This window comes from Oreochromis niloticus, linkage group LG7 (genome assembly GCF_001858045.2).
Source record: "Oreochromis niloticus isolate F11D_XX linkage group LG7, O_niloticus_UMD_NMBU, whole genome shotgun sequence".
Lineage (NCBI taxonomy): Eukaryota > Metazoa > Chordata > Actinopteri > Cichliformes > Cichlidae > Oreochromis > Oreochromis niloticus.
This window is the reverse complement of record NC_031972.2, coordinates 5,697,790-5,724,737: the sequence shown is the minus strand read 5'-3', so window position 1 is coordinate 5,724,737 and position 26,948 is coordinate 5,697,790. Positions and strand designations below refer to the sequence as shown.

The window sequence follows — 26,948 nt, the reverse complement described above, 5'->3', positions numbered from 1 at the left end:
TCTATGCCGTTATTCGCACCGTCTGACACAACAGCGAACATTTCAACAGCTCAGCCAATCGCTCGGTGTGTTTATATCACATTCTACCACATATACCGTGTGAATTAGTGATGAACTATCAAAATGATTCACACTTATTAAATATGGCCCAGTGCTGTAGAACAACACAAACAAGTGACCTCTGTTTGTTTGCGCCTTTGTGAAGAATCCAAAACGAAGCACACGGGGTGCATCGCACTTTCACAACAGTTCCCGTGATTCACAGTCCAAAGCAATAGGAACATTTATTAAGTGAGGAGTAATACTGTTTTTCATTGTTTATCTACATCAATATGAGAAAAAGACCTTTTTTCAGTTTTTTTCCTAGATGTCATAGAATAAAGTGTCAGTAACTTGTACTGATTTATACCCAGCCCTGATTCCCCATCACTCACCATACATCTTCCCTTCATCCGACAGTATAATCTTCCTCCTTCCACAGGGCGGATAGATGGCCAGGGCCTCCTGGAAGCTCTGCTCGATGTCCGGGCTCCAAACTCCCTCGGGATCCCCATCCATGGTCTTGTCCCCTCCAGAATCGCTCAGTCTGTCCATGTCCTCCCCTGGACTCTCACTGCCACTCCAGCTACTGCGCTCCATACTGGCAGCTAACGTTAACTAGCTGATGTGTACTCAGTGCAAATGCCTTGATGCCAAGTTGATAAAGTAATTAAAAGCCTAGTGATAAACTGAAGCTAAAATGAACTATAATGGTAATAATTAACTCCCAGTAACGACGGCCAGCTGTGGCCAACTAGAAAGTGACGGTAGCTCCAAATGGTAACTACCAGTAATAAAAATTTAAGGACTAGTGAACTGTAGAAAAGTGAGTGAGCCGCTCCAAATCCAACCTCAGAGCTCTACAAGAAAAGAAGAATAAGAAAAATATCTTGTTAGTCATTAATATTCCCATATATGCATATTAAATTTTCCTGCAGCGACACAAGCTCACATATAAGACAAGACAAAGTGGCATGCTATTGAAAAACCCTTTAATATTAAAACTGCGTATAATTTTACTGTTTGGTACAGTAGGAGTCTGCTTATAACCACTGACTGTGTAAAAGATGGACGCAGCTTTAGGGTCTGAAAACTGAAGCCAACACTGACCAGCAGGGGCCGATTCCTCTGGTTCCAAAAAGACTCCCGATTGTATAGAAGTCTCTGGAAAAACGTCCCTCTGATCCCTTATTCTGTGAAAGTGATCAGGAGAGTGTTCACTGCGATCAAACGCTTGAACAAAACATCGAGTTCTGTTCCACAGACAGATGCGCCTCTCGCTTGTCATGTCCGATTCCAAAGCACCAAGATGGCGACAGCAAAAACAAAATCAGCTCGAGGCTTCGTAAGGGTGCCTCGCTTTTCCAGTGAGCAGTCTTACTGTGGCTGTGCCCATGTTTTATCAAAAAACTAACACAAAAAAAAGAGCAAGAAAAGGAAAAAAGAATCTCGAGTCAAAGTTTTGATACAATTACATCCCCAAACCCGGAGGAAAAGATCAACTGATCACCCAGCGCCTTCTGCCCAATGAGCTTCTCGGTCATGTTCAGGAGACAAAAATTCACTGCTAAATTTTGCTTTTCAGCTTGCATTGTGCAGGTGTGATCACCACATCCCAGAATTTCATTTCAGAAAATGGGACAAACATAATGGAGGGGTGCCATTCTTCTCTCTCTGCAGCCTGCTTTGTGATTCACACTGATATTAAGTCAGCATTTTTTTTTTAAAACCAGGAAAATATTTTTTAATGTAGCTTTAAGTTCCGATCAACACGTAGCAAGCCTGTATTCCAGCTGCAAGAGGTAAAGTATTGCTTCCTTTCATGAAGGAAATTGCCTATTTTGTTAAAACCGTTGTGGTACATCAAATCCATGCACGTAAGGAGTGCAAGCGTGTGAGGGGCAGGCTACTACTACACACAGCTACAGACTCAGGGAGGGAAAAAAAGACAAACTGAAGGGGCTTGCCAGCTGCCTACAATTCTTCTAAAATCCCCCATGGTAAACAGCAGGGTTGGCGCAGTACACACCACACTCAAACACCGCCACCATATGCACGCACACACACACACACACACACACACACACACACACACACACACACACACACACACACACACACACACAATTACTGTGCCAGCCCCTTGGGCGAACACATGTCATTTTGTCTGGTCTTCTACTGTTCACACTTCCCATGCACTGTCCCCTGCCACAGCCTGAACAAGCCTGCAGTGTGAAGTAGATATGTGTGTGTGTGTGTGTGTTTGTGTGTGTGTCTATATTTAACACAATTATATTTGACAGTAAGCACACATGCAACTGAAGCATGTAAAGCAGCAGGCAACATTTTGGACACATTTTAACCCCGTCTGCACACCAGCGTTCAGCTCGAGGCTTTTTAACACCTGGGGGAAAACGCTGCGAATCCACAAGAAAACATCCGCTGGCAGAGAATTACAGACATGTGTAATGAAAGGGATCTGCTGGTTTTACTAGAGTCTGTCCCCAGGTTCTCTCTTCATGCTTATTCTGTTCACCCTCGTTTCCGTTTCCTCTCCAACTTCCCATCGTGGCTTTCTTCCCCGCCTCTTCCCGCCCGTCCCTCTCCAGCAGTTTTCCCCATTCAAACAAAGATTCATTCATCCAGCAGCCCGCACCAGTGAGCAGCAGCAGCTAGATTTCTTACAAGTTTCGGTGTCTCTGTGAGACTTTTCGTGCTGAAGTCAGGTTACAGAAGCTGTGATTGTCTAGTTTCACGTTGCAGTCATTTCACTGATACATCAGTGGCAAATGTTTAAAAATAAGTCAGCTCTTGTTCATTTGTTGTCAACCTTCAACCTTTCACAAAAAAACGACTAAATATGCTGCTTCCATATGGTAGCTAACAGAAGGTGACAGCATAATAATATTACACTAGACTCATTTTTGTTTGTAAAGGGCTTTTTAAAGCCCATCAGAGTCACTCACTGACATTGGCAACCTATTAAAATCAAGGTTTAAAGCATCACTGAGCAATATTTTATAATAAATAGAGGATAAAATGACTAGTTTTGATTTCTACTACTGATTAAGGTCAATTCCAGCTGCATCTCACAGCTGTTTAGAGACAATGAACCCACAGCACAGCACGAAACCAGCATGAACTTTGTTGACTTTTCTTACTTTTCGTCATAATTTTCATCAGTGACTCTTTGTTTCCTGACAGAAACAACATAATAGCTAAATTAAAAAACTATGATGACTTTTTGTCAATAAATAAAAACGAGATGGAAATATTCTGGAGAAACGAGATCCAATCAGAACTGATTACGCTACAAAATGTCAACGATTTGAAGGAAGAGAGAAGAGTAAACACGTCGACACATTCTGCATTTAAAGTCAAGGAAAGTAAGACGTTTTATAAACCGCGTGGAGCAACTCTCACCAGTAAAAGCATTTTGTATTTTAATCAACTGAATGACTTTAATCTTATGATGAGATTAGAAGATTAAAGACTAAAACTAAAAGAATTTAGACACCTCAAATTTGACTGAAACTAAAGAGCATTTTAGTCAAAAGACTACAACTAAAAAACAAATAAAAATTTACACTGCACCAAACTACAGCGAAATAATATACAGTTAAAGTCTGAAAAAGACTTCTTAGAAGAGTAACCAGTGGACTTGCATTTTAAATTTTATTGCTACATTTTCAGCTAAAATTACTTTATGTTTAAAACTAAAGAACTAATAAAAACATGTATAAATCAATTGACCTTTGGGGAGCTGTTAGCATTTTCCATCCGTCTTCCTCAGCTTATCCAATTCAGGACAAGACGGGAGTATTTTCTTAACATGAATTCTGTTCTGTGCAGGATTTAAGTAATGCAGCACATTTGGCTGAGTCTCTTATATGGATTCAGTTACTGGATTTTGTAAGTTTAACAAAGCGTTATTTGGGCCATTGCAAAGGAAAAGGAAACAGGTATTGCACGAAAAACAGAATTAACTTTCTTATTTAAGATAAAACCTGGATTCTGGAACTTGGACAAAGCTCTCAACTAATCAGTTACTAACTGATTGTTTTTTATTCTTTTATAGTTCTTATAAGAAAGAACCGTAAAGGGGCTTAGAAACAGGAAGATACAAGCAGCAACGTGGTGACCAGAGATTATGGAATCTCAGTGAAGTTTAGCACAGTCAAAACAACCATTAGCGATGCAAAGTGGGTATCAGGTGAAATTTACAACCACCAACAGGAGGTGAAGACAACAGCTGACATATGACACGGCACCTTAGTGGGTCGCCTAAGCACTCATACGTCCACTCGTGAACCGACCGTGAGCTATGGGGTGATGTGCAAAGAGCAAATCGCTTCACGTGTCTGCCTTTAGTCACACACATAGAAAACTGAACTTTCTGAGATTTGTGGTATGAACAGAGACCCGAAGGACTCCACAGGTGAACTGTTAGCAGAGGATTTATAACGTCCAATGGTCAAACTGAAATATCTTCTTTAAAAAATAAATAATCAGAAGACCAACCCATTGCTTAGGACAGGAGATCAAACATAAAATAAAATAAAAGGTGCTTCAGAGCTGTCAGTAATCAAATATCATTACAATCTCTACGCAGTGTATTCAAACTGTTTCGCCCCATTCTGACACCCAAATAAAATGTATCAGCGTCTGTTACCTCCGTATAGTCAGTAAGCTCTGTGTTCCCCATAACCTTGGTTAAAAAGGAAAGCTTAAATAATATTCCATTTCAGCATAAAAGCATTCGTGCATTCAAAGATTCACCCAGGAAAAAAAAAAAAGACTGGAGATGAAGCTCTCAACCCAGTAGGTTTAAGACGTGTTACAGAAATGTGGAATTTCTTCTACATCTGAAAATATTTCTGCATTTTACTGGAGAGCTCTTCAGAAAACATTTGACCTCTTTAAAGACCCAATGCTGAAGTGATGACAATAGACCACCTACGCTTAAATTCAAAGGTGTTTTAATTCTCACAGCTACATTTATAACCTCTATTGCATCTAAACACTCAACACTACTACTTTTATCACTGTGCAACAGGCTTTAAATACCAAGCTCAGTCTGAATAAAAACTTGCTATATTTCACTTCTCTGCACATGAGGTCTGTGAACACTCAAAAGTGTGTTAAGGTTCATAGTGTAAATACCCATTCAAGTAAAAATGTACTTAAATATTGCTAAAAGCTTGTACTCGTAATCGTCAGCATTACAGGAAGACAGACTGTGGTTCCGATCTCACGCGAATGACTCCATTACGGTCAACACAAATCAACATAAAAAAAAAAAAACATGCAAATGTTCTAATGAGAGGAATTTTTGCGTAATCAAAAAAAGCAAACTGACAAGATCACATTTGCATAAACTGGAGCTTCATCCACCAGCTGTTAACTGGTTAAAATGGCATAAAGGCTGAAACAATTTGAGATTCACCAAATTTTTCCATCTTCGCGAGTCCTTGCAAGCCATCTTTGTACTCGTGGCTCAAATGTAGTTTAACAAACAAATGCTTCAGATCATGAGCCACTCCAAGCCTTTTCTAGACCTTTGTCCTCCTGCCATCTTGGTTTCACTGAATCTAATCTGGCCTTCCAGTTCAGGAGACACGTTTTCACTTTGTGGTGAATCCTCTGTTTGCGAACTTTCCTCTTTTTTTTTTTTATTCAAAATATTTTTATTGAGTATTTGTGGACATAGTTTACAAAGAAAAAAGGAAGACAGAAAACACAAACTGTTTACAATGAATACAAAACAGAACTTCTCATGTTGGAAGATTGGTAAATAATAAGAGAGGAAAACAAACAAGCAACGAGAAAAAAAACCCAGAAAAAAAACAAAAAGAGAGAAAAAAACCAAAAAAAACTGCATGTTTTACTTTGGTTGATGTTGGAAAAAAAAAAACCCTAGTCTGCACTTGAACATCATCATGAGATTGCATCATCTACTGTGTTGGAATAGACGGGAAAATTATGCAAACTATATCCCGATGTGTAGGGATTACGTGGTAAACACGAACACCTAATAACCGCCAGGTAGAAGAACAAAGCTAACATTATACTGACAACAGATGCAGCAATGTTCATATCATTTGCAGAATGAAGCAACTGTCTCAAAGTCAGTAAAAATAACTTTATATTTATTTACCGAGACCAGTTCTGTGAGATTTACATGATTTTGCATCAGAGAGATCTGCAAATCAGAAAGTCTGTTTTCAAAGTTCAGTGTGGGCTTTAAGGTTTGTAGTGAATCTCAAAGTTCCATGTAAGACGGCACAGTGTGTAAGTAACAACGCCACACCCCAAAGTAAAAACCTAGTGTTAACTTTAAGTCTTTAACAGAGTCATTGATTTAAATTCTAAGCATTTGTATTTAGAGGATAATTTAATCGCTACATGAAAGGTTCACTGGTTTTGATTCTCGGCTGCAAAATGATCTCGAACTTGGTGTAAAGCTCCGTGAAGAACTTCTGGTTTCATCACTGTGCCTCCATTATCTCGGACTAAAATATAAACTTGCTTAGAAATTGCGGAAAGGGAAAAAAATCTTTTTAACTGTAAAAACTTTGTTATATTTGTCACAATAAATAACCTGTTTGAGATTCTTAATTTTCCTAAATACAGCCACTGTATCTCAGTGAATCCAGTAGTTTGATATTAACATTGATGTTTGTGTGGACGAAGGTTTTGATGAAGAGGAGAGGTTAAAGAATAAGAACTACAGTTAGGCTCATGTGAGCCATGAAAGGGGCCCAGTACCAGATGGACGCTGGAGAGAGACATTAGTCACACAACAATCAACTCTGACTACTGGGCGACTCTTCTGCACCCCGGGCACCCCCCCTCCCTGCGTGTCTCTCTGTCACCAGGCAGGCCCGGGCCACTCGAGCCAGGACAGCAGGCTTCATAGTGTCAGTGCCAGCCCTCAGGAGAACACACACGGGGCATACAGCCACAATCCTGCAGCTGCCTCGGACTCTCATGTTTTCCCCGTGTGTCGCCTTTCTTCCACTTTCGCTTGATTCTCACAGCTCTTCCACAGGCCTGCTACATGCGTGTGTTTGCAAGTATGCGACGTTTATGGAGGTTATAATGAAGATGGAAGCTTTTACTGGTGTGCGATTGTCTGCATTATCAGAAGAAACCTGTTTGTGTGTGTAATTGTGCTTGTATGTGTGCATCAGCAGGAGGTCGTGTTGCTATACAAGTTGAATGTTTTATCCCAGCCTAGGCAGTTCCTTTCACTCATTCTTCTGTTGGACCACTCAACGGCATCTGTTTCAACTGCTTCCAACATTTGCACACACACACACACGCACACGCACACGCACACACACACACACACACACAGGTTTTTATAAAAAGAGGATTTTCCCATAATCCTCAAAGCAAACATTGTTCCACTTTATAATGTTTAGCCATGTTTTAATGTGGTAGCCCATATGGCCCAAAGAGAATTATTCACCATCAGGGGTGACATTTCTTGTACTCTGCTTATTTTAATATTGCTATTTTACTTCAAGGACCATATGGCACAATATTCATTCTTTACAAGTATGCAAGTGTGACTAAAGCATTCAATATCGAAGCAGACTCGGGGGTGCTTCATTCATCTTCCTATGTTAATAGCCTCCACAACAGAGGTCCCAAGGTAAAAATCATTCAAGTACACCTCATGTTATTCAAGCAGTCAGAATGTATTTAAATGTGTGATTCCGGCCGAGCTGATGTGCCGTCCGTCCCTGACTTCCACCCTGGTCATCACTATAGGAACAGTTCTGAAAAAGAGAAAAATGGAGTTCTATTTTCTCTTACTAATACATGCATATATCTAGTATTCTAGTAAATTAAACCTTTGAATATAAGGACTTTGCAACATCTGAGGTGGGATTTGCTACAACATGGATGTAACAAATAACGGGGGCTGCAGTCCTGAACTTTCCTTCGCCCAACAGATGTGCAAATGCCAATGAATATTTCACAGTCTGTTCAGACTTTAGACATTCCTTTACCTGCCTGCCCTCTAATCTCTGTGATGGGGAATCATTGTCCTTGTGTAAAAATCCAGAGCATTGCCTGATAAAGTAGGCATCATAGACTGTACATAAAGGATGGATGTTACCATTGATGCACCCTTTCATTAGTGGTCTATTGGCTGCTACCATGTTACCAGAGGCGACCATAGTTGAGGGTGGAGTGCTAATGTCATGCTAGCATTTTGGTGAACACACATATCCCAAGCAACAGGCTAATGGAGGGGCCGTCCCACATGCCAAGCACTTGTGGTATACAAAATAAAATCTCCAGTTCAGTGACGTGACAAAGGTCAGGTCACAGTAGCTACTACTGTTTCACGTGAGGAAAATATTTGGAACTGATTCTTCTAAAACTGTTTGTGTCAAAGAGGATTTACCATCACAAAGTTTTGTAACTGTTTGTGGTCATGTATGTGCTTAGGTTCATTTGAAACATACCCCATGCTCTATAAAAATACATGTAAATACTATGTAAAGCACTGCTACAAATAGTTAAATATGCTAAATGAGTCCAAAGAATGTTTGCCTGTTTGTTTGTTTTTGCTTGTCTCAGAATCAAGTATATGAAAAATGTAAGTAATTTGGAGACTTCTTATAATAAAGTTAACAGATAGGAACATTGTACTGCGGCACTATTAGTTGTTAAAAGTCTTCTTTTTCTAATTATTAAAAAAATACTACAAATAAACATAATCTTAAAATTTAAGTGTTTACTGTGAAAAAAAAACATCTACATTGTGTTTGCTGCATTACTTTCAAAGCTTGAAGCTCCCCTAGGAGCAAGCACTGGGTGACAGAGCGGGAAGGAAAAACTACATTTTAACAGGAAGTTCGGGTAGAACCAGGATCAGGGAGGGTCGGCCATCTGCCACAACTGGCTGGGGTGGGGGAGGGTGGGGGCAAGAGAAGAGAAGAGAAAAAACAAAAGATTTTTAAAAAAGGACAAAACACAGAGAGACCAGGACAAGACCATAACTATAGAAGAGAGGGAAGACGGGCACATATTCAAAGGTTTGGTCCAGAACCTTCCAGAATAACAGACTGTGGTTACAACCATTAATATATGGCATCTCAAATGTATTTGGAATAGTTCACTCTGAGTTTTTCGTTTCCCCCTTCTTTCCTAAACACTGAGCACATGGCATTCATGCAATGAGCACAGAACATTTTATACTTCTAATCAACCAGATTTACTTTGCTTTTCACACATTAGAGTGAAGGTCATCCTAATCTCTACAAGCAGATATCTGCTGCGAACATGCAGACATGTGGACATCCAAGGAACGAAAGCAGGCAATGAATAGGAGGCATTGTTTCCACGCAGATAAACAGCCCATGTTAAGAGTTAAAGAATTGAAATGAAGGGTCGAAACCTTTAAAATGTTAAAAAAGAATCCACGTTAAAACGCAAATACACAGAACAGAAAGTCTTAGCTCATATATCGATTATCCAAGGCACCAAAGGTTTAGAGACTTGATGTCTTTAAGGGTCAGAAAGGATAAACTACACATAAAATCTTTCAAGGATGCAAGCCTTTGACTACTTCTGGCTTGAGCAGCACCTGCTTAAGCAGGTAAATTCCTACCTTAATGTACTGATGGCATAAAAATAATATTAAATGTTACTGCGATATATTGTACACTAGTGCCAAACACCAACAAATCAAATGAATAACATCATCAGCAGTCAACTAACTAATCAGCGTGTCTTCGTCTCATCTTCCACCCCTCACCCCCAACTGGTTGCAGCAGATGGCCATCCCCAATTGAGCCTGGTTCTCCTGGAGGTTTCTTCCTGTTGAAAGGGAGTTTTTCCTTCCCACTGTCACCAAAGCGCTTGCTCATAGGGGGCAATCTGATTGTTGGGTCAGCCGACAATTCTCTGTTTTCTTTGTATTATTGTAGCGTCTTTACCTTACAATACCAAGCTCTTAAGCAACTGGGCAACTGTAGTTGGAATTTGGAGCTATATGAATAAAACTGAATTCAACTGAAAAACTTACAGGGAGAAATGAATTTTTCCAGCACTGATGGACATCACTGGATCTCCAATCAAAGAACTTGATCATTAAACTGAGTGGATTTGAACTGAATACACACACACTGACCACATGAATACAAAACTCTGCTTTTTATCCCTTTTTACACAGATTCTCTTGCAGTTTATAAAGTATGACGAGCCCACTCTCATTCCAGGGCTTACAATTAACACTGCTGGTGTGCCTTTTTCTACAAAGGCATCCTTTTAGCAGGGGGTTATCATACCCAAACTAGGATTATTTCATTACTTTAACTAACCCTAACCACGGAGTATTAGTCAAAGTAAAAAGTGAAATAAATAAATGTAAAAAATAATCAGCGAGTGGGGGAAAAAAGTGCAAAAACACAAGAGTCAGATAAGGACACAAACCGCAAACTCATGGTTGACAAACTCCCATCTGCACAACCTCTTAGTACAGCCTCTGTAGGTCACAAAAGGAGCACCTTTATATATCTATAGAAATACACACACACACACACGCACACACACAGCTGTAGCTGGTGCATCAAGGAACCGACACCAAAAGAGAGGTGTAATGACATTACTTGCCAGCACTGTATTTTGTAGCACCCAAGGGTGAGAATGTGTTGGTATGACAATATCACAGTATGACTGCTTTGATGGGGATCTTGTCCTTTGTGCTAGTCCACTCCCATAAGACACAAAGAAGAAAGTTGAACGAAGTCCTAATATCAAATGGCTGAAATGACCACGGTGCAGAAGACAGGATATAAAATTTCATCTAAGATATTTGTAAGAACAGCAGCATTAGAAACCCTGCACTGAACAACAATCAACAGAAATCAGTATTATACTGATTAAATTCATTATATTAACAATATTCAGCAGCGTTTCTCACGTGATCTGAAGCTGGAAAGGTGTTTTGTTTGGTTTCACTAGTGGCTACCTACTTTTATGGATAATCCATAAGAGACCCTACAAATGCCTTCCTTTCAGACCAAGACGATTATTCTTGGTTCCATTTCTAATGTAGACTTTAATCAGTTTTCTACTCCCACATGTGATTTTTGACTTGGCATTGATGCACGTGTCCGAGTTCAGACTTTTTGATATAATTTGGTCACGATTTCAATTAATCCATTACTGATAAGTTCATTCTGCTGAAGACAGACTGAAAAAAAATAAACCTTTATCCACGTCTCCAGTTCTTCTGATTAGTTCTGACCCGATTTCATGTTTTAAAAAAAAAACAAAGACATATTCATCAGGCTGAATAATAAAGCTGCATCAGTGAAAAGAAACCTGCAAAGCATCTTTTATTCTTTCTCGGCACTAATACGCACTTGAGTAAGACAGAGAAAGTTGCTTTATGAGTGGTGAAGAGGCTGTGATTCACAGCATGCGCTCCTCATTATTTCACCATCTCTTCTCACGGAGGCATTACCATTTATGCACACACGCAGTAATTGGTCACAGATTGCACACTGATACAGTGAAGTGCTTATTTCCTCCTGAAATATGACGGTAAAAGGTTCAGCTAGCAGCTCTCCTCTCTGCTCGCGGTCCTCATCCACCAGCTTTAGGTTGTTTTTTTTGCTGAGTCAGACCGAGTCATTATCCAGCCTCTTCCTTGGGAGGGTGGAGGGAAACTGGAGGATGAGGGGGGTGGGGTCGCAGTCACATGTCACACAGACACACACGCAGGAGACAATATCCTCCACCAGAGGAAAGGGAGGCCTGGGGAGGTTACAGCAATACAACACCGTTTAATAAGTGTGAACACAGGAGCGTTGTGCCGAGGCAGACACCACGTGTGCTGCATGTGCGTGCATCTGTGAGTCTTAACCCACACCTAGTAAAGGAACAGCGTACGGCTGCATGGATGCGAAAAAGAGTACAGTGAGCTCCATCTAGCCATCACGTTGCCACGATTACATCCTCTACAGCCAACGCGAGCTCCACTCTCCGCAAAACACACGTACAAAACAAATTAGCCCCTGAACTGTGTTTTCCATCTGTGGTCCATTAAAACTTGGGCACTGCTTTATTTAGACAGTAGCAGGTAAGGAGGCAGAGAGTGTGGCGGCTGCGCACCCCCAAAACCGCTGCCGTGTGGTCGGTTATTTAAATATAGAACTGGCTTTATCAGCACTGTTTCATTTGTTTGTTTGTTTTGGATTCCTCTCTCCTGAGCTGAAACTCCAGCTGAGCTTTATCACAGACCACAAAGGATCAGAACGAATGGTCTTTAAGGTGATCCGGGGGATAAATCAACAGTGGAATAATTAAAAAAAAATGCTGCTCTATGTTGAATCAGCTCAATTGTTTACTGAAAATCTACTATAATGTGCCATTAACTCATATCTCTGGAAGGGAGTATAATCATCAATTGTTTTAGGGTAACTTTTTATTGAATGATTTTTGTCATTTTATTGTGCTCTCAGAGAGCGGTCTGTCCCTCTCAGAGTTTAAACAAAAAAACCTGGTGAAGGACAACTTGAATGATCTAAATAACAATTTGTAAAATTTGAGGTTCTAGCATTTCAATAGTCTCTGTTGCTCGAAATGAGTTTTAAACTAGTTTTGGTTTTGTGTCGTCTCCCTATGCGCTCCTTTTTCCACCCCACACCAGTCATGGCAGGTGTTTGCCCTTCACTGAGGTTGGGTGTGCCAGAAGTTTCTTTTCTCTTGCCAAGTTCTGCTTACAGGAAATCATCTGATTGTCGTTTTCCCTCTAATACTCCAAGTGTCTTTACCGTACAGTACAAAGCACCTTGAGGCAACTGTTATTGTGACTTGCTGCTACACTTAATATCACTATATACAAATATGGGAACATGGCAGCAGCTAAATCTTTAATGTTGAGGCTTCAAAATACAGACTGGAGAGCTGACATTGTACAATCAACATTAAGTAAGGTAGAACAGAGCACTGGATTTGAAAGTCTTCATTTGTGACATTTCTGAGCTACTGTAACAAGCGCAGAGCTCATGGTAGGTAAGCTAGCCTTGCGCTGGTAGCTTTATTCATGGATGTTTGTTGTTTGTCATTCCCTATCTCTCCTTCCACTCCTATTTAATGCTATACTGAAACTTTCATAATAACATAAAATGCACAAAAAGATAACATTTACATGCAGTCATACTATGACTTCCAAGTCTGCCTTGGAAGTCAGAACTGGGAAATTACTTTACTCCTGAGTTAGTGCGTTCCAGCAGAAAAGCCATAAAAGTAAGAAAAACACTGGACTTATTTAGTTCTTAGCAAAGTTTGCACCACTCAGGTCTCACTAACAATACACCGTGATACTTGTTGTTTTGCACAGAAAAACACAGCTTCAGCACAGATAGAGCCTGCGTCATGGCGTATTTGGCGAGTCACAATACACGACAGTGGCTGTACAAACTAAAGGTTTTACAGCTTTACTGAAGTTTACGTTCAATGCCACCGTCTTGGACTCTTAACTTGGAGATGCTCCAACTGTCCAAGTAAGGAATTCAAGTCGATGGGCGCTACAAATTCAAATTATGATTTGAACGTTAGTATTATCTAGTTTGAGGTTGTGAGCATTAGTTAGGCTAATTGGCTAGGTGCTACAAGTCAAGGCTAAAAATAAAAAACTATTGAGACAGTAAAATTAAAAGCCAGGTTTTAATTATAAATTGCTTAGCTTTAAATGTGTAAGAGGAGAAAATATAATTTCACCTTTTAAAAATGAAAAAGCCACACGAAAATAGCACAAAAGCCTTTTTTGTGCTATTTTCTGCTGCTGTTCACAGCTGCTAATAGTAAATCTAAAACACAAACCAGTGTCAGCTGAATTACCATAAAAAGGATATAAGTTCAAGGAAAAAGAGAAATAGACTTCGTACTCTGTGAAAACTTACTCGTTTCCAATTAGGTAATTATATATCATTTTTTAATAATTTATCACACTCTGCACAGAGTGAAAAAAAAATATCAGAGCAAACAACAGTGAGTAATCACCATCAGGGCTGCTGAACACAAAAACCGAGGTCGTGAGCACAACAGCAGGGAAACATTTTTCCACTGTGGGAGTTTTCAGAGAGCAGAGCGAGCTGTTGGCCCACTCTGTGGAGTGTTTATCGTGTCAATTCCTCCAGCCGGGAAAATACATAAGTAGTAGTTGAAATCTAGACTTCCTTCTCACTTCCTGCTGAGGTCAGGAAATGTGAGGGTTGATTCAGACTTTCCATGGTGGGATGGTTGGACTCATCCATTCTTCTGCTTGGTGCTCAAAACCCCCGAAAGGCTGAGATCATGCTTACAGTATTTATTTCTGTTCTTACTTTCAAAATAAAATACGTGAACTTACTGTTCATGATGGTATTTGCAGTATACGTTAAATATAGCTTTAAAAGTAATGTGCAAAAATTCTATTTTTATTGAGTTGTTAATTTCTGTTTTTGCAGAAGAAAAACAAAAACATAAAAGTTTTACAAATAAAATAAGCTCATGTGACTCAAAGGGAATATCAAAGACATCAGCCTCTTTTTACAGTTTATTCTGCAGTTTATTCACACAGCGGCTCAGCTCCTGCGACAAGGATTAAGCCAAGTCACTTATTTCAGTGGAGATCTTCACTGAGTTTTTTAAGTCAAGGATTAGGGTTAATCCATGCCTGCCTTTGTATGTTCAGTACAAAAAAAAATGTACATGGATTATGATAGGTGTACACTGATCAGCCACAGCAATTATACCAATGACAGGTGAAGTGATTGCACTGCAGAACATTGTAATGCCAGCAAATCTTGATGTTTTGCTGATCACCACCTAAACAACGTTAGAGAGAAAACACAGGACCCCATAGCAACAACACTCCCCGGTGACTCTTCCCTCCTCTGGAAGGACAGTGTGCCTCACATCGCTTAAAAAAATGCTCAGCTACAAACTCAAGGAAAACAGCACAGAGCCCAAGGCGTTGACCGACTTCCATGTTGTCAGGATCCCAATCCACTCAAGCATACACCAGAACGCACAGGACCCAAAATCACGCATCTGTGTCCCAGTGTAACACACGATATCGTTGACTGATATCGGCTAATGACATACCATTTACTGATATCGCTGGGAAATATTTACCTGTTGTGTCACATCAGTTTTGGGATGTGAAATGTTGAGGAATCAAAACTGTGAAATACTTTAAAATTGTTTTTTTGTTTTATTTAAATGGGGCTATATTAGTTTAGTTAGAAAAAAGTGATAATGACAAATAATAAAAATGAAATTAAGCAAAAAGAAAAAACTTATTAGCATCAGAATGTCACAATGAGTGCATCACTAGCTTATTATACTGCAAAAAGTAAAGCCATGTAAAGCTGGTTTCACGTCTTGTGGGTATGAATGTGCTTTTATGGGCTATTTTGTTTTATTTTTGCTTGTTTGCTTCTAATAGAGACATGTTGCATTGTCTTACAACATGTTGCAGAATCACACGTTCGGTAACAGCATTCTTATCATCTTCAAAGTGCAACAACAGTGTTGTTGTGTGACTTAAATGATTATCGGCACAGATACAAACAATGAAAGAGACACATTTTCAGATACAGTCACATCTGTGTGGATGTGGGAGACACGCTGAAAGACGAGGAGCTCGGGCAGTCAGGCAAGCCAGCACAGGCTCCGCCAGCCTCCCGCAGCCACAATCCAGCCACCACCACTACTACCACCACCACCACCCCCATCCGGCTCCCTTGCACACCAGCATCCCCTATTCCACCCTACTCCCCCACCCCACCCAGGAGGATGCCTATTGTTCCCCCATCTCCTAAACAAAGCCTGCACCCTCACCACCTCACCCCCAAAACCACCCTCTCTTTCCCCATCTAACCCCTTTGCCCTCCCTCAGCACACACACACACACACACACACACACACACACACACACTCACAGCTTTGTTGCTCTAATAAACCGGCTCAGCTCCCTAAATTTCATTACATACAAGCCCGGACCCCCACCCACCCAGCCACCCCCCCTTCCCTTCTTTCTTTTACAGTTTCCCCCTCTTGGCCGAGTTTATCTTTGCGTATCGTGCTGCATGCTAAATATTGGGAGATCAGAACAGAATGCACTACAACAACAAAAACAGGAGCTGTTCGATGAAAAACCAGCAAGCTGGAAAACAGGACTGCAGTGACACTGGAGGAATTAATTTTTAATGAGAATTAAAAGGAAGATTGTGTCTTATAAAAAACAAAACAAAACGAGAAATAAAAAAGAGAAAAAAAAGAGTAGAGCAAACATCTTTTAAGCCAGCAGCATCCGTTCATTTGCAGGATTTACTGTATCACCTGTTGATTCAGCCAAAATGACAACTTGCACTGGTGAAAAAAGAAAAAAGCAACTACATTTTTGAAATTATAAACGAACCAAGTGGGACGTCACAAGACATCATTTCATTTGCCACGAAGATTACTCCTCCTAATCCCAGTTCCACAAAAATCTGTGTGCCGGATTCTGTCCTCCTGTTTAGAAATGAGTCGACAGATGAAACAACAAGGAGGACGGCAGTGAACAGCGCTCCACTCCAAACTCCACCATATTGCAGCAGCATTGGTGAAGTAGATGAAAACACACACACACGCACACACACACACACACACACACACATACACAAACATGCACACATACACAGCGGTTGTGACTAAAGCACACAGAGGCCATATGGTGCGTCCTCATCCACCAACGCCTGTTGCTGCTTCAACAATGGGGCTGCCTGGCCTGGACAGCAAGAGGCAAACACACACATGCACAAATGTGTACACACATGTATACACACACACACACACACACACACACACCAAATGGTCGTTAGTCAGTCAGTCTGCGTTGCTTAGGCCCCGAACAAACGCCTGGATTTGCATTCTGCACCTCCCTTTATTCTCCCCCTCCCCTCTCTCTCCCCCTCACACACACACACACACACACACCCCTGGTCTCTACAGGTGCACGGAGCACTCAAAACAGATGTCAACGGACTGGAGAAGGAGAGGCACGGGTGAGTGAGGGGGAGAGGGGAGGAAAGTGGAGGCTGTTTGCCCAGAGTGACTGACAAAGCTTTGTACACTTGCGGGCCTAGACACAGCAAAGACAATGACACACACACACGCACACAAAAACACACACACACACACACACACACACCTTACTCTTTTACACATTCAGGCCGGCCTGATTTGTCACTGTTAGAAACTTTAAAGCGGGGATGAGCGTGAATAGAAAATGCAATTTGTGTCCACATCCAGATTCACACTCTTAAAGACAGGTTTTAAAATTTTAAAGTAAGCCGCTCCACTTGGAGAAATCCACATTTTCATTAATGATTCCAATGTTATATTTTGCACAAAACAGAGCCTGAATAAAGTAATTATTCACATACTTTTAAAAAGGTGGAATGAAATATTTGGAATACCTCTGCAGAAAAACTCTGTTTGTTCTCCGGATCATTTTTAAAAACACTTAAATGCAGCACCATCCCACACTTTTTTTGGTACTGGCTGTTCTGAAACTGGGGCAGTGATGAAATTCACCGCTTGATCGACAATGTCAGGTGTTACTTCATCATTTGGACCATTTTAAAAGGCAGAATATGCAGAATAGTCTTTCCCTCCACCCACTTATTTTTTTTAATATTTCATGAACAAAACGATACATTCAGTGACGTGGGGAAATAGACCATCCGACATCTTTTAGAAAAAAGAAAACAGAGACAAGAATTAGAAAAGTCCACTGATAATGGAAACAGCTACAAGTTACAGTCCTCACTGATTCCACTGTAATTACTGGACTTGTTGCACAACTTCACATTAACAAAACATTCATCTCCAATATCCCCAATTTCATTTAGCCGCATCAACTCTATTCAAAAAGAAGCCCAAACTAATATTCTCTGAAATGTAATCCTTTTATCCAACATCGCCCTCCCGACATCTAACAGAAGGATTACTGTAACAGAATTAATGCATCTACTATGTTTCATCCTACAGGCTGTAATTTTCTCCAATAATTACATTGTGGTTTGGCCCTGCTTTGCCACACATCTCCAGCCATAGAGGACAGGAGCAGTCCTTTGATCAATATTAAAAAGGAAGTACAGAACACAACTACATAGGCTCACGTGAGGAGCTGCTGGAGAACAAGGAGACTTGTGATTTGTGATGTGAGCTGTAATTTTTGCAGGCAGCTTTTACTCCAAACTGACAGACGCGTGGAGTGGAAGGAGTGTCAGCATCACAGATCTCCATTTAGACTTATATATATAAAAAAGAAGAGCTTTAAAGCCCTTCATAAAAGTCATTTTCTATAAAGGTGGAATAAGAAGTAAATGCGTTAACAGATCTCCCAAACGGGCTGTGTGATGGTGCTGAGAGTGAGCGTGTAATGTGTTCTGTCCACTGGGTAAACACTGGCTGTGTGCATGTTATCAGCCTATGGCCTGTTTCTGTGACTGGGGCCTGCCTGCCTGCCTGCCTGCCTGTGTAGGAAAAGAGAAAACCCCGCCGATGCAACAAGTCCCCCATTCACTCCCAGCTTTGTTAAGCTGCCTCCCAGCGCTGCTGCGAAAAGCTTTTCATCCACAATCTCTCAATCTCCCGTGGACACATTCCCGTTTTTAAAAACAGAAAACACGTGATTTTTAGCGTACGACAGAAAGAAGTGTTAGGAAACAAGGTTTGTTTTCTGGTGTCGGAAGGAAGGGGAATAAAACTGTAGTGAAAGCGACATCCCTCGCTTTGAAGCTCAACACGGCGCAGTATTAATAAGCTTGTTAGACTTGTTCAGCATGTAGAATAGGTGTATTTGTGGCGATTTGTCCTCCAGTGTCGCCGAAACTGTTTTAATTTGAGCTTCAGTGACCACTTCAGGATTTTAGAAACAAGCGAAACGTCCGGGGGCTTTCAGGCTACAGGCTGAAGAGAGCGAAGGGAGGGAGGGGGGACTCCTCCTAGGGAACTTACCTCGATTCCTACGCCTCTTTATGGATTAATTCCCACACTTTTCACCGGATCGGAGTCGCTACAGCAGCGGGAAGCCCTCCGCCAACTCCAGAGTCTCCTCTCGGTTTTGGTTTGAGGAAGGATCGGGCGCGCTGAGTGCGTAAAATGCGCAGCGTCTCTCCAAGGATGCGAAATATGCGCGGAATGGGAGCAGGAATGAAATGAACGCAGCGGACTGAGTTGAACGGGGCGGGGTGAGAGGGACTGGCGTCACCCTGGATGGATGAAATAGAGTGAGTGAGAGATGGGAGGATGGGTGGAGAGAGAGAAAAAAAAGAAAGAGAAAGAGAGCGAGGGGGAAGGGGAAGGGGCCGGACTGTACGGGCTGCGTTCAACAACAAAAGAGTGGAGCGCCCAAACTCTATTCAGGAAGAGGAGGAGGAGGGTCGAGATAAAACACCGTCTGCTGTGCGGGGCTGACAACTAATCAGATAAGGTGACGCTAAAAGAAAGAGAAAAACACTTTGGATGGGAGCTTTGTGGCAGGAATTCTGAGACTCAAAAAGTTAGTCAACCACAACCCGACGTAGAAATATTTTTTTTAATCTGATTTATAATCAATAAAAACCTGACGTGTGTAACTTTCATCTGCTGTTATGCAAGCCAAGATTTGAGTATTCGTCCTGTTTATTGTGGTCACGTGATCTGCAGTTAAGTTTAAACGCAATATTTCACCTAACAGACTGAGTACTGCACAACTACAAAAGTCTACAATATAGACTGTAAATGAAAGATGGATGTAGCCACCACGTTTTTGGACATGTTTGAACCAAAGAATTTTGAAAAGTTATCACTTCGGGCCATCCTTAAAATCCATGTACAGCTATAATGCGCAGATACCCATAATTGCTAATCAATGCTAATTAAAAGTCTAATAAAAACACTATAAATCAAGACACACACTTCTTGCAGCACAGAGCAGAGACTGACACATATATTTGTAAGATGATTAACAACCTTCTCCACTTAGTCATTTGCAAATGAGGTGTCCACATATAATAAAACATAATATGTAGTTGCGCGGGTTGTGTTTTTAAAAAACTCCTGAAAGAACAACCTGTTACACATTTTTAGTAATGCTACGTCTGTGCCATTAATGCTAGCTAACTGAAGGGGAAATGCTTGACAGATTGATGGACTCCATGCAGAAACAGCAGCAGCAACAGCTGGGGCAAACCACTAAAAAGACAAGCAAGCACAGGCTTGACATTTAGGCTAATTTAACATTATCAGAGGCTTGAAGCTAATGCTGCTTTGTGTTGGTTTAACGTTACAGACCGAATGGTGCAGGATTTATAAAGGCTAGTCACTCTAAATCTTCATAACTTTAAAAGAACAAGTATTGGGATTAAACTTCTTTGGCTTTCTATTATGCACAAAGCCCCAGAGGGCTTATCCTGACCTCACTTTTAGGAGCCACTGCCCTAACCAGAAAAAAAAAATCTTTGTCTCTCTGTGAGATCTTCGAATGCGGCAGACAGCCGCCTCTGCCTCATAAAGGAGTTGTTGTTTACTACTAAGCTCTGCCTATCTCAGGTTTCATCCCCTCGGGCTCTGCTGGACTGTCATCTCCCCAGAGGGAGGGGCTGTGACATAAAACAAACACAGATATGCCAGGGTCGCAGCCTCCGGAACACCTACTGCAACCCGACACCACGGCCAAGCCAGGCAAGCCAGCAGACAAGCATTCCACATGGCAGCATGTCTGTGTTTGTGTGCACAGGAACAAATTCTCCCATACAAACCCAGCCACACACAGCTGATTCACATGTGGACCGTACACAGTGTGTTTCTGAGACATCTTAGAGGAGGTGTGGGTGGCTCGTTCCCAGACTCAGAACAATGCAAACACAGGAGCAGCTAGTAAAACCATTCAGCTCAGTGACCTAAAGGTCAACCGTCTGACCTCTGATCTGACCTCACCTGGTTTCCTGATGTTTTATTAACGCTCTGTGAGTCCTGCATCTTCTTCACGCCTGCGTACAGAAGTGAAGGTCTGCTGCACATTTATTATTTAAAAAACATATAATAATATGCACGGAGCTGCTTCTTCTCTCATCAAAAGATTAAAATCACAGCTCAGATCTTGTCAACCAGAAAATCCAAATAGATCATGGTGCCACTCCCTAGAAACTCGCTTTGAGGTGCTAAAAATAATTTTGTGGAGAGGCAAATTGGTCCCGCTCGCTGTACTTTGAGCAGCACAGATCGAACTGGAGCTCTCTCTGTGCTTGCCCTGTAGGCTTCAGTGCACCACTGGATACTCTTCATCATAGCATTTACATTTTTTTATTAAAGGAAATGCTCTGTAATGGTTTTAATCTGTACACAGAAAAGTTAGACACAGAGTTCCACAGGGTTCTGCGCTTGGACCAACACGATTTCCATTATACCAGCTTCCCTTAGGCAGTATTATTAGAACACGCTGCATATATTTTCATTGCTAAGCAGATGACACCCAGTTATATATATCTATAAAGCCAAATGACAGAAACCAGTGAAACTACAGGCATGTCTTAAAGACATAAAGGCCTGGATAGCCCACAATTTTCTTCCAAATTCAGGACATTGTGATACTTGGGCCTAAAAATCTTAGAAACACCAGCGGTGCTGGTGTCTAACCAGCACCGCTTTTGCCTCCGCGAACACATCGGACTACAAACACGCACATTACCAACTCCGGAAGACGATCAAAGCAGCCAAACGTGAGTACAGGGACAGGGTGGAGCAACAGTTTGACAACCCTCGGAGTATGTGGCAGGGACTAAACACGATCACAGACTTTAGAGGGAAAACCAGCACACCGCAGACCACGGCCTCTCTGTGTGAGGATCTAAACGTATTCTACGCTAGATTCGACACAGCGAACACCAGGAGACCGGACAGTGTGCGCACCGCGGATGACGTCAGTGCGCACACTGTGTCTGAGGAGGATGTGCGGAGGTACTTCAGGAGAGTGAACCCACGCAAAGCTACTGGTCCGGACGGGATTCCCGGCCGCGTCCTCAAGTCATGCGCGGCTCAGCTGGCTGGAGTGTTCACACATATCTTCAACCTTTCCCTCTCTCTGTCTGTAGTCCCAGCCTGCTTCAAAATGGCCACCATCGTCCCTGTACCCAAATCCTCCACCATCTCATCATTGAACGACTGGCGACCTGTAGCCCTGACCCCCATCGTGAGCAAATGCTTCGAGAAGCTGGTCAGGGACTTCATCTGCTCCGCACTACCCGACTCACTGGACCCTCTACAGTTCGCATACCGCCACAACAGGTCCACTGATGATGCCATAGCCCTGACACTCCATGCTGCCCTGTCACACCTGGAGAAGAGAGACACGTATGTGAGAATGCTGTTTGTAGATTACAGCTCAGCATTCAACACCATCGTTCCCTCGAAGCTGGACAGGAAACTGCAGGATCTAGGACTGAGCAGCTCCCTCTGCAGCTGGATCCTTAACTTCCTGTCTGACAGACGCCAAGTGGTCAGACTGGGCAGCACCACCTCATCCCCCATCACACTGAACACTGGTGCTCCACAGGGGTGTGTACTGAGCCCTCTCCTGTACTCACTCTACACCTACGACTGCACGGCCACTAACAACTCCAACATCATTGTGAAGTTTGCGGACGACACTACAGTGGTGGGTCTTATCACCAACGGTGATGAGACAGCCTACAGGGAGGAGGTCAGCGCCCTGACCCACTGGTGTCAAGACAACCATCTCACCCTCAACGTCGCAAAGACAAAGGAGCTGATAGTGGACTTCCGGAGGTGCAGAGGAGTACACACCCCCATCACCATCAACGGCGCCGCTGTGGAGAGAGTGAGCAGCTTCCGCTTCCTTGGTGTACATCTGGCTGAGGATCTTACGTGGTCAGTACACATAAACAAGACAGTGAAGAAGGCGCAGCAGCGCCTCTTCTTTCTCAGGAGACTGAAAAGATTTGGCATGAGCCCCCGCATCCTCAGGACCTTCTATCGCTGTGCCATTGAGAGCATCCTCACTGGATGCATCACCACCTGGTATGGCAACACCACCGCTTACAACCGCAAAGCTCTCCAGAGAGTAGTGCGGTGTGCTGAACGGATAATTGGAGGTGAGCTTCCCTCCCTCCAAGACATCTACAGGAAGCGGTGCCTGAGGAAAGCGGGGAGGATCATCAAGGACTCCAGTCACCCCAGCCATAAACTCTTCAGACTACTTCCATCAGGAAGGAGGTTCTGCAGCATCCGGTCCCGTACCAGCAGACTGAGAGACAGCTTTTTCCACCAGGCCATCAGACTGCTGAACACGTCATAGACACCTCACCCTCACTACTGGAACTTCAACATTATGCACTCCATACTGTACATTAATGCCACTGTTTTGCACATACCTACCTCTGTATATTTTATATTTTATATATCTTATTTTATTGTTTACTCTATTTCATTTGTAAAACATGTATATACACACTCACACACACACACACACACACACACACACGTAGAAAAACATATTTAGTACACACATTCAGTAATGTATATACCTTTATATATGGTACATATATTTATTACTTTTTAGATTAACCATTTTTATATTTTGCTTGTTGCACGTTATTGTATTTTGCACAACTCTGTTGCTTGTGAAGCTTGCACACAAGAATTTCACTCGCATGTACTGTACCAGTGTACCTGCACATGTGATGTGACAATAAAGGTGATTTGATTTGATTTGATTTGATATGTGCTCTGGATGGCTTTACTGAAGCTTCCAGCAACACTGTGAAGACCTGGGAGTCATTTTAAAATATGTCCTCCAACACACACATGACACTAACATGTATAACTGCTTTTACTTTTACATTCTCACAGTATCAATAAATCTAGAAACATTGTGTCTCTGAGTGATGCTAAAAAACTAGTTCATGTATTAATTACTTGTAATCTTGACTAATTCATTTTTTATCAGCTTGTTCTAAAAGCTCCCTCAAAAGCCTCGAGTTAATCCAGAATCCTGCTCTGAGAGCGCTAACAGTGACAAGAAAGACAGAGCGTATTTCTCCATGTTAGATTCTCTTCACTGGCTCACTGTTGAATCCAAAATTGAAATTCAAATCCTTCGCCTCACATAAAAATTCTTGAATAAGCCCCATCATATTTTAAAGAACTCATCGGTACCATGTTATGCTAACAGAGCACTAGACTCTCAGACTGCAGGCTTACAGGTGATGACCCTGAACCATCCCTTAGTTACGCAGCTATAGGCTCAGACTGCTGCCAGGCTTCATGTTGTGTACTAAACTCGTCTCCACTCGGCTTTTTTCAGTCCACGCAGGTTTGTTCACCACAGCAACATGTCATTACATTCTTGTCTTCTCTCTCCCTTAGTCTGCCTTCATATGCTCTATGTTTTTTCCTCTTAACCTCCCCAACCAGTCGCAGCAGATGGCTGCGCCTCCCTGAGCCTGGTCCTGCCAGAGGTTTCTTCCTGTTAAAAAGGAGTTTTTTCTTCCCACCATTGCAAAGTGCTTGCTTATAGGGAGTTACTTGATATTAGTGTTTTTTCCCCTGAATACTGCAGGGTTTTTACCTCACACTTTAAAGCATCTCGAGGTGTCTGTTGTTGGGATTTGGTGCTATATAAATAATCCTGAACTGAGGATCCATGTCAGTCTCTCTATTTGGTTTTCTCTGCACTTGAAATGACAGCAAGAAAATAAAGACTGATTGCATCATGGCAGCTCTAAAAGATGCAAGAGCCCCATTTGTGGTCTGTGGGTGGCAGCCTAAACAATAAAGGTGTGGAGTCTCAGGTATATGTAAGGCGAGTTCCACCTCATCTACATCCATGAAACTTCCACCAATCCATTTTTAACGCCTTTCATGACCCCTGTCTCTACCTCACTGTTTATTCTTGACCTTATTTTGAAGGTTAGATCCCAGTGTGACTTCCTGTTTTTTCCCTCCCACTACAATTATAGTCTCGATTGAGTTTATTATCTATTTGGTGTGTATTTAATCTTCTCTCTCAGTCTTTGTTGGTTTTTTCTACACCTTGTTCCTGAGTCTCCTCTGCTGTTTCCTAACACAGCAGCTTGTTCCAGAAAGCAGGTTAAAGAAATTCAGGGTTTAAACTTAAACTCTGAGGTTGGCAATTCCTTTTTAATCAAGTTGACTGGAATCCAGTTTACATTGAAAAGAGAGAAGGGACGAAAAAGCTTATCAAAAGGTATAGGGTTGCACAAAATTTAGTGTTTTATATTTAAATCAAATCTTAAGCTGGCAGGGACAAAACTCATGTGATGATAAAAATGTGGATCAGACAGATAAGACACTGTTTACTTGGGCTGTGATTTCAGGCCTAGTGAGACTTATTTGGGGGATTTGCAGTGTAACAGATGCTGAGGTTAAAACAGGGTAATTGTTTCAGTGCAGGGGAGCTGGCTGACAACCTGGCAGGTGCCTTCATGTCTACAGAGTCGCGCTGTCCAGTGATTCCTGTCTCTCTATAAGTATAAAAACTGATGAACTAACATGTAAATGGTATTTAATTGTTTCAAAAGACGTAAACCTTTACAAATGCATGCGCCCCGATATTTACTACGCTATTCAATATATGAATGAGGAAATGAAACGGAGTATCAGGCAGCTGGTTCAGGTGTTCAGGAGGGGAGGAGTTTATTGAAGAAGCTTGAAGACCTGCCAGGATAGCAAGTTAGGTTCAGAGTCTGTTACCACGGTAACCGACTCTGGGTTCAAGTTAACCTTCCTATTGGAACAGGAAACCCAAAGTCTCTTTCATCTGAGAAACATAATAATACATTTTCTGCTCTGGGAAAAAAAAAATCAATCCTTACAATTTGTTCATATTATATTCCTTTTCTTCAGCCCTACCCAAAAGTACAGTAGATTGAATAAAACCAAAACTTGTCCTAAAAGAGATACCATAAGCTGTGTATGCTTTGATCACAAAATAAGTTATTTAACAGAACAAATCGAATCTTTTTAAAAAAAGACAGATTGAACTTTTATTAATCTTTAAACCGATGCATTGTATCCATTATTGGTTCTATTTTTCACTCAAATCCTTAAATTTGCACAAAAATATAGAAAATCTAAGAAGTAAAGATAAAAACATCCATCCGTAAATTCAATGGAGCCCAACATAATTCCATCATTCTGTAATAGCCTTTAAATCACTCGCTGCCTTGAAACACCTTTGGACACTTATTTGTGCAGCTGTTTTCATGGAGTACCTAAATTAACTGATTTCAATGGTCACCAGGACATAACACCAAACACCAAAATACAGAATCAGCACCACCAGCTGTTTAACCAGCAAAAGATTAAATCTTATTTTCTTTCCTTGTTTTTATGGAAATTCATATACGACTCTTGTAAAAGGAAATCAAGCTACTGTCTGAAGCAAATTTACATTTCCACTGGTCAACACCAACGGCCACATACACTGTGTTTTTTACAGTCATTGGTCACAGCTAAGACCTTTGGACTTCATCTGTTGAAAAATGTTATATATACATACAGTGTTTTTACATATAAACAAATAAGATGTTCTTATGTAAAGAAGAAAAGCGTGGCACACCACTGGCCAGTGTCTACGGTCAGTGTTACATTTTATTATGATGTCTTTGCAGATATGTTAGAATATCCAGAATCACAGTGCAATTTTTTCTATAGAGAGCCTCAGATGCAAAGCAGAATATGCATGTATCTTTGCAGGTATAAGAGCACAAGCATGTATATGATCGAAGGGAGAAGGAAGTTGATCATCCTCTTTGCATGTTTTGTGCAGATCTGGAACCGAACCATGAAAACATGTTCACCGATCCTGGTGTACGAGT

General features: G+C 41.6%; 1 protein-coding gene across 1 annotated transcript in view; it reads right to left on the bottom strand.

Moving 5' to 3' along the window:
* The window catches only part of tead1a (TEA domain family member 1a), a 46,938-nt gene extending 27,566 nt beyond the window's left edge, over positions 1-19,372 (bottom strand). Inside the window, exons 1-2 of the mRNA XM_003439426.5 lie at positions 19,066-19,372; positions 435-899 (exon numbers count right to left, since the gene is read on the bottom strand). Coding sequence (XP_003439474.1) covers positions 435-639 — 205 coding nt within the window. The 5' untranslated portion in view covers positions 640-899; positions 19,066-19,372. The remainder of the gene's footprint in view (positions 1-434; positions 900-19,065) is intronic.
* Positions 19,373-26,948: the final 7,576 nt, after the last annotated feature.